This window comes from Podarcis raffonei, chromosome 12 (genome assembly GCF_027172205.1).
Source record: "Podarcis raffonei isolate rPodRaf1 chromosome 12, rPodRaf1.pri, whole genome shotgun sequence".
Taxonomy (NCBI): Eukaryota; Metazoa; Chordata; class Lepidosauria; order Squamata; family Lacertidae; genus Podarcis; species Podarcis raffonei.
The window spans coordinates 10,155,767-10,169,278 of record NC_070613.1 but is presented as its reverse complement, the minus strand read 5'-3'; the positions used below and the strand labels follow the sequence as shown (position 1 = coordinate 10,169,278).

Here is a 13,512-nt window from a genome sequence, read left to right as displayed (position 1 = left end):
AATCCTGGCTTGCTTAGAAGCCCTTAACCATAGTTCCAAGGTTTAATGTCACAGGAAACACTGGTTAACTGTGGCTTATTAGTTTGTTTCCCCACTTGTGCAAAGGATGCCTACAGTTTGCGGGCATCCAAGTCTTTAAAGAGTTGCAAGCAAAGCTACGTTCTGCTCATGCAACAAACTTCTGCTTGTGCAACAGAACCTCCTCCTGTAGCCACACCCCACACCCCTCAAAGTCTGATCCAGAAGTTTGGGGGAAAGCCCAGAGTGGATCTGGTGGGGGCAGGTGGAGAAAATCAGAGAAAATTCTGTTGCACAGGTGGAACTCTGTTTACGCAGCATTTGGAAGCACCCCCAAGCCAGAATTTGATCGTGTGCACCATTGCCAGGTTTGGTGATGTTGAAGAAGTCAATACATTGTTTGCCCATCGCTGGTTTGAGGGTGAAACCAGATTAATGAGGAGAGAGGTGTGGAAGGGGATTTATGGGTCTGCATACAGGTTATGGGTGGCGCTGTGGTCTAAACCACTGAGCCTAGGGCTTGCCGATCAGAAAGTCAGCGGTTCGAATCCCCGCAACGGGGTGAGCTCCCGTTGCTCGTTCCCAACTTCTGCCAACCTAGCAGTTCGAAAGCAGGTCAAAGTGCAAGTAGATAAATAGGTACCGCTCTGGCGGGAAGGTAAATGGTGTTTCCGTGTGCTGCTCTGGTTCGCCAGAAGCGGCTTAGTCATGCTGGCCACAGGACCCGGAAGCTGTCTGCGGACAAACGCCAGCTCCCTCAGCCAGTAAAGCAAGATGAGCGCCACAAGCCGAGTCATCCGCGACTGGACTTAATGGTCAGGGGTCCCTTTACCTTTATACAGGTTTTAGATGCCTGCTTAAGTTGCCTTGGTGCGCAATTTTCAGCTGTGCTTTCAGAGTTCTCATGTCTAGAATTATGGAACAGAGAAGCATATATACATCTACAAGTTGGCTGCAGGCCTATCCATACTTTCTGTTCCACCAGTTTAATCCCTTGTGATGTTCCCCAAATAATTTTGAGAGCAGGATGAAGATGCTGAGAATTCTCTACCAGTGAACCATACTTCTCTTTCCCCACAGGAGTAAAATTCCTAAGGATCCCCATGACTGAGGGAATGATTGTTGAACCAGTTCTTAAATCTGTAGTTTAGCTATAGTCTGAGAAATCTTTAAACACTGTCCCTTATTCTTTTTAATCCTCCACAATTTGTTTGCCATCGTGGATTTAAAGAAGATTTTAATGTCATCTGTTCCAAGCCAGCTCTGACTAACTAGTTGGATATCCTGCCCTAATCCAGATTAGAAAGCTGTAACTGTTAAGATTACACACAAAAGGTTTAAATCTGGTTAATGTCTATCTAGTCCTTGTTCTTTTCTGTGTAGCTTTTGAAAACCTTTAGCTAAGCTTTATTTGACAGTTCCTTGGTTCTCTTCCTTTCTCTTTGACACAACGGATAGGTGGGAAATATTGGATAACACAACTTTCATTTTAAAACTCTTATGTTTCCTAGTTAAGTGAAACTGCAAAATTTATCCAGCTGGAGTTTTGTAGGAATAGTTGCATTATTTAATAGAACGTTTTGCCAAAGAAGGTATTCTAGGTGATGTACAATGGCATGGTTTGCACATAAGTCGTGGTGTGTTCAACCAAAGTCAAGCTTTGTTTGGATATCTGAATCGACCCCTCCAGCCTAATCATGGTTTCTTTTCTAGCAACAAACCACAATCTGAAGTCAAGGTTTGTTCTTGGCTCATGAACAATGGCTTGTTTAACTTTTAACTCTGGTTTGGTCAGAACTCAGCAACCTTTCTTAACCATGGGTTGTTTGGCCACCCCATCCCAGATACTTGCAAGGCAGTATCTAAGAGCAGCTGGAAAATAAGACAAGCTTTGGAGTCACAGCTTATTCATTTGCATGTAAAACAAACCATGGCTTTGTGTTATGTGCAAACACATGTGCAGTTTCTCCTCTCTTAGTTTTTTGTACCAATGTAATTTTAGTTGCATTGTTCAAAAAAATTGCAAAAGGGGAAGCATCAGTTAAGGTTGACACTAGAAAGTTATGCCCATCAAGTTTAAATGGAGACATGGAGAAGCGACTGAATTGGAATAGTGTGGCAACAAACAAGTTTTAAAATTCTTCCTTCTCCTGGGGAGATTATCCTGCCCACAAGAAAGCAATATGTCTCTTCCCATTGCAAAGCATTAAGCTGCCGTATACTAGGTCAGACTCTCCATTTGGCTCCAATGCTGTTGACAAAGACTGGCAGCATGTCCAGAACGCTTCAATATTCATAGGTGAATATGCACAGGTGCAATCAGATGTTTGGCTGAGGGGTGTATGGATCACACTTTGCTGTTGAAATCAACCTCGGAACAAGCCACTTCTTAAGAGCCCTTGTGCAAACGCTCCTAGAGTTCTGTGCCAAGCACTAAGAATCTCTTAACAGGGATTTCTCAGCACCCTACTGAACTTTTAAGTCCCAGGATTTTTGTACGACATTTGCAGCCGCGTAGCACCACGAATGCCCATTTTTATAGAATTCCCCATTCCATACGGCACTCCTCCCCAAGCATTTATCTTTCTTTTCCCCTGCCCTACCCACAGGATAAACAATCCTGGCAGAGCGAGAGGGAGATTTTCAACACCCCAGGCATGAAGCACGAAAACCTTTTGCAGTTCATCGCGGCAGAGAAGCGAGGAACAAACTTGGAGGCAGAGCTGTGGCTGATCACAGCTTACCATGACAAGGTAACAGATGTGTGACTGTGTTGTCATCTTGATAGCTGCAGGAAGTCCTGAAGCAAACTGAAGGGGAAGCAACTCTACACACACACACACACACACCCCCCTATCTCCCCTTGTAGGGGAAGCCAAGAGATGAGGCAGGTTTTAAAAGCCCACCACTCACCCTTCCAGAAGCAGGGCAAAACTAAGAGAAGGGAAAGAGATGGGATAAAGGAGTTTAGTGTCAGGTCCTACACCTGCTTCTTTTATTCACCAATTCATTCAAAGACCCTCTTTATCAGTGCTTCCACCTCCTGAGAGACTGTGGGATTACCTAGAGGAGTATTAAGAAGCAAGGGGGCAGAATGGGGACTGCTGGAGGTGGAAACGGCCATCAGACTTTGAAAAAAAAATCTGGAACTTCCGGGTTAGCGCCATCGGCTAATGGCAGATTCCCTCCGAGCTCCGGAGGGAATCGGCTCCGCAGGAGTTGGGTCCTGCCGCCGCGGCGACGCGGGGACCCTCAGAAATCACAGGCGGTGAAGCCTGTGAACTTGGTGACTCGGCGGGCACCATTTGCGCCCCCCCGACCCGCGAAGGAGCCTTTTTAAAGGCTTCGGAACAGGGGACGGGGTGAGCGGCGCGGTGCTGAGAGTCGACTGCTTCTCCTGCGAAGTGAAGCCGCATGCCATGGTCGGAGAGCGCTGACTTCTTCTTGTGAACAATTGGACTTTAAAAGCAACAACCCGTGAGTAGTACGGAAATTGGATTTACAAAGAATTTTTTTTTTTTTTGAATTAGGCACGATCGGGGAAGGCGCAAACAGGAAGTCCGTCTCCCCGTCTTGTAAATAATCTTAAGCAAGGATCAGCTAACTAAGGCTGAGAGAATTTTTTCTTGTTTATTGGATAAAAGACATTAATTTCACGATTTGGCAGTATAAGTAATTTTACTGGAGGATAAGAGCTAATTTTGGGAGCTGAAGTGCCACCCCCCCCCCGGACCCGGGAGTGATCCGCGGGAGAACCTGTTGAAGAGGTATTGAAGAGTTTGACAGCTGTCAAATTAGCTGTCAAAGCTGAAAAAGAGAACTTTGTTTCTGTTGTCTCTGCTGGTTATATTTGTTACAATTTGGTTATAATTTGTTGAAAATAAGGAAGAACTGATACAAACTAACTTGACTTTTGGATTTGAACTGGAAGAAATATTAAGTAACCAAAATCCCTCTAGAGGGGGTTTTGGGACATTACAAGAATGGCTGAAGGAGGGAAAATACAAGCTAAGTTGGACAGAGTTTTTGTTCTCTTGGGAAAGTTACAAGGCCAAATTGATGTTTTGGCTACAAATGTTGCAACTCTGGACTTAACAGTAAATAAATTCATTGAATTTGATAAGGACTTGACTCAGGAAGTTTATGCAGCTGGACAAGAAGAGAAACTTGAGAACTTTGAGAGTGTGGAGAAAGAGATATATGTTGTTCCTGAGGAAAAGGAAGGAGGAGCTGTAATGCTGCAGATGACTAAGGAGAGCCAGAGGCCTGACATGATGGCTACAAAGGAAAATAAGAACTTGATGTTGAAAATCTGGTTTGAATTGGAGATTGAAGAATGGAGAGATCTCCTTATGTGGAGATCTGAAGATCCAAGGATTACAAATCTGATTAAGGTGGAAGTTGGAGCTTTGGGGACATTTGGACTTGAAAGGAGTAAGAAACAAGATTCGGGCTCCACTTTCAAATATGGAGGTCTGGCTGGAAGAAATATGGATCCCATTTGGCTAGAGCTTCTCCGAGATTTGGTGTTTAATATTAAGGACTATCAAAAAAACCGGCAGAGAGGAATTGAGAGAGAATTAAGAGCCTCGGACGTGAGATCTCCAGGCTGATAGTAGATCAAGACTGATGGACATTTGTTGGGGATTGAAACCGGGAAAGGGGGGGTGGAGTTTGGGGATCCAAAGGGTGCATAATTACAATCTGTTTTTGCTTTTATTTTGTTTTGCTATTTGTATGAAAATTGGGGAAGTCGTGGAAGGGAAGTTGGGTCGACTTTAGAAAAAAGTTTTAAGAATGAGAATTGATGTATAAATATTGATGTTTATAAGGTAAAATTGGCTTTTTTAAAATGAACTAAACAGAAAAAGGTTAAAAATTGGGGATAAGAACTTGTTGAACTAACAATTTGAATTGGAATATAAGAAGGGGAGGTGTGGGGAAGTTAGGGAAATATGTTATAGAAAAATAAGGATTGTAAACTTTATGTGTTTTTAACTTTTTTTGTTTTTTTGTTTTTTGTTCTTTTTTGTATTAAAGTGGAAAATTTCAATAAATATCTTAAAAAAAAGAAAAAAGAAAACCTGGTGTCACCAGATTTAGGTTCATCACTTTTGTAGAATTAATTAAACTAAATAGTTTTAATTGCACTTTGAATAAATGTGAAACTGAGGGTTACTGTTTTGAATTTCATTGCATTACTATGTTCCTTGGTGGGTCGTGCAACCCCCCCCCCCCCCGTTCTGATTAATGCTTTTTATAGGGTAGGGTAGGTAGCACTGGAAATGAGTTTATGGAACCAGGGGTGCGGCTGCTTCTCTGTATAGGTGGAACCTGGTATGTACACATCGGCCACAACATCGCACATGGGAACCACATTGGGGCTCCCTTGCCGTTCTTATACAAACGTCATCCGGTTCTGCCATTTTGCCACAGTTAAGGCTGCTTAGCCCAGAGGGTATTTTTTTTGTGGGTTTCTTATGTCCACTGCCCAAAATGAAAACATACCTCTGCTTTTAGAAAAAAAAAGAGATGATTTTTCTGCTCAGGGTGCAACCTAAGGTTCGAGAAACTTGTCGAGTTGCTTCCGCAGAAGCTGGAAATCAATAGGGACTTTTCAGACAATTTGGTGCCATGCAGCCAAAAGTTAAGCAGCTTTAAACTCCGTTTTATTCCAGAGGGGAAACTGAAACTTATCTTTAGCTCTCCCGTTGAAAGGAACACTACTTGCAACTCATTATCATATACCTGTTTTACTCAGATGTACCCCAGGTAAATGTACACTGGATTGCAGCCTTAAAGCGCTTTACTTTGTTTTGTTTTGTTTTTCACTTGACACTTACTCCTTTTATTTATTTATTTATTTATTTATTTATTTATTTATGTATTTATTTATTTTGTAAAGCGCTTTACTTTGTCAGGATTATGCCTATGATTGAAATGCAGCCTTTGTGGAGCTCCCCCTGAGCCTGGCCCAGAGGTTCCAGTTGGTGCAAAGCGGCTGTGACTAGACCATTGATGGGGACAGACTATTGCCAGCACACAACTCCAGTGCCCAGAAGTCTGCATGAGCTGTCCATAGGCTACTGGGCCAAGTTAAGGGTTATTGTTAGTGGTTCCCTATGGCTTGAATGCACAGCCATCAGATAGCCCTCTTCCCTACTGAATTTCCAGCACCTACTAAAGACTATTTTTTATTCCAGCTGGCATTGATTTTATAGTTTTGACTTTTTGTTCGGTATTGTATTCTTGCAAACTACTATAGTGACTATTGTAGCTAAGCAATATTATACATTTTTTAAGAGGCCAAGAAGGAGGTCTTGTCACCTGGGCAGCCCAGGACCTCCATACATCCTGCCCAGACTTGCACCCCAGAGAGGTCACTTGGATGCTGCTAACGCAGCAAAACAACAACACATGGGAAGTAGCAGTTACTGGTTTCTGCAGCCACAGCAGGCGCTGTGATTCTCGCTGTGACTTGACCCCCAGAGGCTCACTTCATTGCCTCTGAATAATGGCAGATGGTTTAAATAAGCAAATATTATGAACCGAATGCCCCTCATAACTATCTGGCTGCAATAAGGGTCTTTGAGTGGGGATGGGGAAGGGAATCCTTGCTACACATCATGTTCTGATTCTTCCAGGGCTCTTTGACCGACTACCTGAAAGGCAACATTGTCAGCTGGAACGAACTCTGCCATATAGCAGAAACCATGGCTCGCGGACTCTCGTACTTGCACGAAGATGTCCCTTGGTGTAAAGGAGAAGGACATAAACCTGCTATAGCACACAGGTACGTGAGGGTTTTTGTCGTTGCTTTTTTAAATGTAGGCAATCGTGCCACAAATCCAAGGGTGTGTACTTTGCATGCAGAAGGTCCCCTGTTTCAGCTGTGTTCAACAACCACCTCACCTGCAGTAGAACACCAGTCTGAAGGGCAGCCATCTTCTTCAATCTCATGCCCCCTTGCTGATTTTTAAGACAGCTCCCATCAGTCTCAACCCAACATGGCTGTACCATTTTTAACACACACCCACACCCATTTTTTTGCTGGAGGGCACCAGGTTGGGAAAGACTGATTTATACATATTGGCCTACCAGGTTATTCTCCTCGGGACCAAGCAATGGTAGGTATAGCATTGTGCCCGTTTCATGAACTGCAATGATGGAAGACGTTCTGGGAGAGGGAGAGCAATGGGAAGAGAATGGGTTGCCATCTAACAAACGCAGCCCTCCCCACCGCCTGCCAATTTAAAGCCGCAGAGGGAATAAATGAGTCATTGTCGTGCCGGTGAATAGAGAGTTGTCTTTGGATTCAAGAAGAGCCTGGTTCAAGTTCTTTCCTCTACTTCGAACAAGTTTCTGTCTCTTAGCAAAACGTGGGGCCTGTTTTTGTTGCTGTCGTTATTAACCTCAGGCACCAGGAGGACAGTGTTATGCGGTGCTTTATATAAGGAGCGTGCCCTCATAATACATTGTCAGGTCAATGAAGACGTTTCGCTCAAGTCCTATTAACTTGTTTGTGTGGGAAGGAGCCGCTCTCAGTTCTGAAGCAGAGAAGGAGAGGGAGAGGGAGTTCTGTGTGTTGGGGAGGCACGAAGGAAGAAGGAATAGAAAGAAGCACTTCTATCCAGCAAGGCCTGTGACCTCCAGCACAAAGAAAAGAGACACAACTCTCGGCGTGTGACCAGGGCAGCCTCATTTTACTTACATAAGTGTAAACCCAGCTAGGTGTGCTATCCAAGCACAGAGAAAGAAAGCCGTAGGCATAGTGGATGAGAGAGAGGGGGGAATGTTACGGGTGTGCGGCAAGGATTCAAAATGTGCATTTGCTCACTGGTTGTGTTGCATCTCCTTCCTGCAAGGAGCTCAGAATAAAATGGAGGTATCTCATCAGCCCTGTGAGGTGAGTTAGGCAAAGAGATGGTCACACAACACACACACACACACACACTTACACACTTAGAATTCCTGCTCCATCATTGCAGTCATGGGATTGTTGTCTTTCACATGACGGTATGTGTTTTGACTCCACGGAGTGGGAAGTGACGGAGACAGGATTTTTGTGTTACTGTGTTCCGTGAAGCGGGACTATTGTCTTTTGTTCTTTTTCTCTTTGCTGTCTGACGCTAGAGAGAGAGGGAGCCATGTTGCAGTGCTCCGTGTGGGTTTATATGTAAATAAAGTAGATTAGCCAAAATGCTGAGTTGCTGAGGTCTGTTACGCAAGTTGTGCAAACTCTGCAGATCCCTAAGTGTGCCGGTGTCGGTTGGCATCGGTCGCTGTGGTGTTCAGGCTGAAGAAAGCTTTTGAAGCTCCCAAACGAACGCCCAGGAGGGATAGAACATGCCTGTTGGACATGTTTCTCTGCCAGGGTTCTACTCGAGTGTAGGCTGAACTCCTGACACACACACACCGCTGAGGAGTAGCCAATGTGGGGCCGTCCAGTGTCGTTGGGCTAAGGCATAAGAGCTTTTGTGCCCAAGAATCTACTTCATCAGTTGTTAATGGTCAGGGATGGGGGATCTTTTTCACTCCAAGGGCCAAATTACCTTCTGGGCAAACTTCCAAGGGCCGCACCCCAGCCCTGGGCAGGGCTATAGGCAAAAGGAGGCAGAAAAGGAAACGCAAATTTTAGCTCGGGTCAATGGTCTAGTTCCTACATGCCCCCTCTATCTTCCTCCCAGAGGCATTATCAGAGCTCATGGGCCAATCCAGCCAGGCAAAGATACTTGGGGTGCCAAATTGGGCCAGTGAGGAGGGTGGCCTGCGGGGAGAGTTTTGAGAGCCGGATAATGAGGCATGGAGGGCTCACATTCAGTCTCCAGGGGTTCCCTGCAGATCATGTGGAATCTGGACCACGGAAGCTTATGCCGCAATAACATTCAGGAGCCTCAAGTCTTCCTTTCAGGGCCACTGCAGCAGCCTTGACACGGCTCCCCCTCTGAAAATCCACATCAGCGCCAGCGCCGTTTGGCATGGCCTCAGCTCAGAGGCTTTCAGACTGTGTGGAAGCTTCTCAGAGGTTCCTCTGTCAGGGTACCTGCAGTGCCAGAGGATCTCTGTGAAAGATGCCTACTGTGCCATTGCCAGCCTGCCTGTGCAAAGGGGGCGTTGGGGGGCTCTCTAAGGTGCCCTGTCAGTTGACATGGTTGGTGGCATTGTGTGTGCACATTTGGGGGTGCATGCATGCCTAGAATTCTCTGCAGCATGGCAGTGTTTTCATGGCAGATACATAGGGATAATGTCCACGCAGAAAGGATTGAAGGGAGAAAGTCTGGAAACTATTGTCCTAGCTTTCTAAGTGCTGCACTGCCCCCTGACGGCACTTTATTGCACACACAATTGCCGGCAAGAGAAAAGAATCTTATTTCATAGAATTGTAGCGTGGGGGGGGGGGAATCCCAGGGTCATCTAGTCCAACCCCCTGCTGTGCAGGAGGAGGTTTCTGTTTCCGTAAGCAGCTGCCCCCTCTTTGAATCTATACTGGGGCGTTCTTCCTTCCTTCCACTAAAGTTCTCCTACTCCACCGCTGCTTTCTGTTATTGCCCCTAAACAAAAGCAAGCGGCTTCCATTCACAATTAGCAATCGCTTTAAAAGTTCATTGGGACACGATGTCTTTGGGAGACGGGTGTCAGGGTTACGCGGAACAAATTCTAGCAGACCCATCTGGCTAGGCCAGGTGTCTTATTCTGCTGTGCAATTAACTCTTACCTTGCTCATAGCCTTTCACACATTGCGTTGATGCCCACGTGCCTCAAGGGCAGCTCTAGGAACACAGGAAGTTGCCATAGACAAAGCCAGGCCATTGGTCCATCTACCTCAACAGCAGTTCTCCAGGGTTTCGCTGTCCTGCTTGCTGGGCATCGAAGCCGGAGCCATTCTGCATGTGTTCAGCCACTGAGATCATTCCATTTTCCTTTTATCAAAGCCAGCCAGAGAAGCTGGAGGATTTCTGAGATGGCAACGCACTGGTCGTCCCTCAAGAAGGTTACATGGGCGTTTTGTCCTAGTATTAAACAAAAGTTGTTTTGTTTAATCCTAAACAAATAAAAGAGAAGCATCGATTGCCGTCGTCAGTGGCTCTTTCGCGCCAGAAGTTTCATCCATTTTAGTTTCTTAAAATAGGGGAGACATTCAGCTGAAGCTTCACTCAGGGGAGACCTGTTGAAATGAATGCACATGACTTAATTAGGCCCATTCATTTTATGTTGTGAACAGCCCTGAGATGATAATAATAATAATAATACCACAATCTCCCGATGTTGTTAGACCACAATACAGTGGTACCTCGGGTTAAGTACTTAATTCGTTCCGGAGGTCTGTTCTTAACCTGAAACTGTTCTTAACCTGAAGCACCACTTTAGCTAATGGGGCCTCCTGCTGCCGCTGCTCTGCCAGAGCACGATTTCTGTTCTCAACCTGAAGCAAAGTTCTTAACCCAAGGTACTATTTCTGGGTTAGCGGAGTCTGTAACCTGAAGCGTATGTAACCTGAAGCGTATGTAACCCGAGGTACCACTGTACCCATCTTTCTTGACCACGCTGTTGTTGCAGAAGACAACGCATTGGCTGCCCCTGTTACAAGTAGAGTAAATAACATTCTGTCAAAATATTGCTCGCCAACTTCAGTGCTCAGCAGCGGTTCAGCCACCTCTTTTTCCTCCATCTGGGCCACTGGAATCTGTGGTGCCAGTTGTTTCATACCTCCAGTGTTTAGGATGTGAGGAAGACCTTCCTCTCAGAAGAATAGAGAATCGCAAGAGGATGCCGTTCCCCTGCAGGGCATTCTGTGCCCTGGGAACTCACTGAACTCCCTTCCTCTCTCGGCTGCGGTGTCTCTCTCCGTAACGTATTCTGACAGGAGATTTCAGAAAACAATTGTCTCTGCCCTCATTAATTATGTCGCTGGGCCCCGCTGTTGTCCCGCGGTCCGACCGGCAGGGTTACCACAGTGAATTGAATTGATGGCAGGAGAATTATAATGCCAAACACACATGGGCTTGCCATCTGCTGCCTAAGGTCTGTAATTTAATTATATTCACCCACATCCCTTTTTCTTCTTAACCCACGCTGGAAATGTTAGAAAGTTCAGGAATGACTTAATAGCCAGGGCTTTTGAACTTACAGGGTAGGTAAGGACAAAAAGTGAGGGAGCCAGGGCAACAGCTACGGTTCCAGCACCTAACTCAGCTCTCTGAAAAAGGCCTGGCTGAGGAGTCTAGATGACATAAAAACAGCAATGGGTTTCAGAAACTTATCATGTCTTTGTTTATTTATTGAATTTCCATCCCTCCTTTCCTCCTGAAAGAGCCCAGAGCGGCAAACAGATGTATCATATAATACAAAAACAAAGCAAACATTCCAAAACAGATTTTTTAAAAAATAAGTTACAATTAAAAACATCTAAAAACAGTTAGTCTTAAAGCAGTTAAAGACACTCTTCCATCCAACAATCTTATGGTTGCCTGGAACATAATTATTCAGTCGCCAAATCCTCGGATAAACAGGAATGATTTCAAATTCCTCCTGAAGGTTGATGATGGAGACGGATGCAACTCCGAGACAGGGCATTCCACCTCCAGGGAGCCACCACCGAAAAGGCCGTGTTGGGTGTGTGTGTGTGTGTGTCCTATACCAACTGGGCAGGCCCCCAGTGGTGGTGTAGGATGAGCTGGTCTCCAGGTTGGCCTTATTTTACTTGCTGGTCTTTCCATTCATGGAAAACAAGATCAAACCCACTTCTCATGCTTACATCCGTAGCAGAACTCACATAGGCATATTCACCTGGAACTGCCTATTTCAGAGCGATGGTATCCGTGATCTTAATTCCCTCCTTTCTTCCCACCCCCCTTGCAGGGACTTCAAGAGCAAAAACGTATTGCTGAAGAATGACTTGACAGCCGTGCTAGCAGACTTTGGGTTGGCTGTACGGTTTGAACCTGGGAAACCTCCAGGAGACACCCACGGACAGGTAACGCTTGCGGCTTAGCAAAAGCGTCTGCTTACACTACCTCCCTTAGCAACACTTCTCAGTCCATACAACAGCATTTCCTCGGGACAAGAAATCACACCATTTTGGGGGACAAGACGTAGTAATTGTCAGACAAATGGGCCCACTTAGTCCCATGCGATCACATCATTGTTCACAGAATCCATCTGTGCTGTCCAGCAGAGTCCCTGGACTACGTCTGCGGCAGAATCAGGTGGTAAAGTCCTGAATTGGCAGAATGGGCTTCTTGCCACTTTAGTCAACCACTGAAGCTTCAATTTTTTGAATGCTTCCAATTCTTTTATTTTTAAAAATTATTTATTCACCTGAAGATCGGGGGGAGGGGGGGAGGTTTTTGATCAAGAGAGAGAGAGATGCCAGTTCTCACATCTTGACAAAAGTGCCATGGGTGCCAACACCAAACGACTGCCATGATCCACAAAGGAAATAGTGGTGATAGCGCTCAGTAGCAGTGAATACAATCACCAAAAAGATGTGTTTGTGTGTTTATATATTATATTGAAGAATCCATCTCCCCGCAAGGAGAATACTAGGCACAGCAGTGAGTGGGTTACCCTGGGACCTTTCTCTGTGACGTGTTTGTTGTTTTGCTGGCACGTTCTTTGATGTGGCGAAACATTCGAAACTGGCTGGCGTAGTGTGGTCCACTCTTCCGCCTCATTCTGTTGCAGATGCTAAGAGCTCTCAGTGGCTCATCCCAGTCCAAACACAGCTAGCAAATTGCGCAAACCAGAAGCTGACATTCAATGTTGCAGGATACGCTTTGACTATTCAACAGTTCTTTGTTTGGGATGTGCAGATGGAGAGAGCGCTGCCCCACCATTCAACTTTGTACTGATACATCCACAAACACACATACACCCCACATGGTATGGCCCCCCCCCCCGAATTTCCTGCAGCGCTGAATATGGAGAACGCTTTATGACCAGATGCATGACTCAAGTTGGAAGGGGGAGGGAAGCCCTACATAGGGTATGGGAAAGTCTTGTTCCTCCATCTCCTTCTGCAAATGATGACTACTGTACTTTTCCGTGTATAAGACTATACTTTTTTTCCTTGAAAAATCATGCAAAAAAACTGGTGTCGTCTTATACATGGGTAGTGAATAGGACGTTTGATTGGTTGCTGCTGCATCCGTTAGCGGCTATTGTGTGTGTGATTGGTTGCTGCGTCAATGGGTGGTGTTGATTGGCTGACGCTGCGGGAGTTGGGCGGGCGATTGGCAGCTTCTGCTGGCGAGGGGACAGATGGGAGGCGGATTTTGTGACGCGTGCAGGGGAGCGATTTACAGCAATTCCCGCCCCCCTCCCAAAAGCTCAACAACCCTGTGTGATCTGCCCCCATTTCCTGAAATTTGAGTCCCGCAAAACAGGGGGCGTCTTACAGACGGAAAAGTATGGTTTAAATTAAAGAAGAAAAATCCCCGCAGTTTTAAGGATGGGGGTTCTGTATTTGCCACCCTTTCGTCTCAGTGGCCTATT

At 45.6% G+C, this 13,512-nt stretch overlaps 1 protein-coding gene across 1 annotated transcript in view; it reads left to right on the top strand.

The window, feature by feature from the left end:
• ACVR2B (activin A receptor type 2B) overlaps nt 1–13,512 on the top strand; it is a 138,142-nt gene that overhangs the window by 109,359 nt on the left and 15,271 nt on the right. The window contains exons 6-8 of the mRNA XM_053409899.1: nt 2,628–2,771; nt 6,663–6,811; nt 11,878–11,992. Of these exons, the coding sequence (XP_053265874.1) occupies nt 2,628–2,771; nt 6,663–6,811; nt 11,878–11,992 (408 nt within the window). The remainder of the gene's footprint in view (nt 1–2,627; nt 2,772–6,662; nt 6,812–11,877; nt 11,993–13,512) is intronic.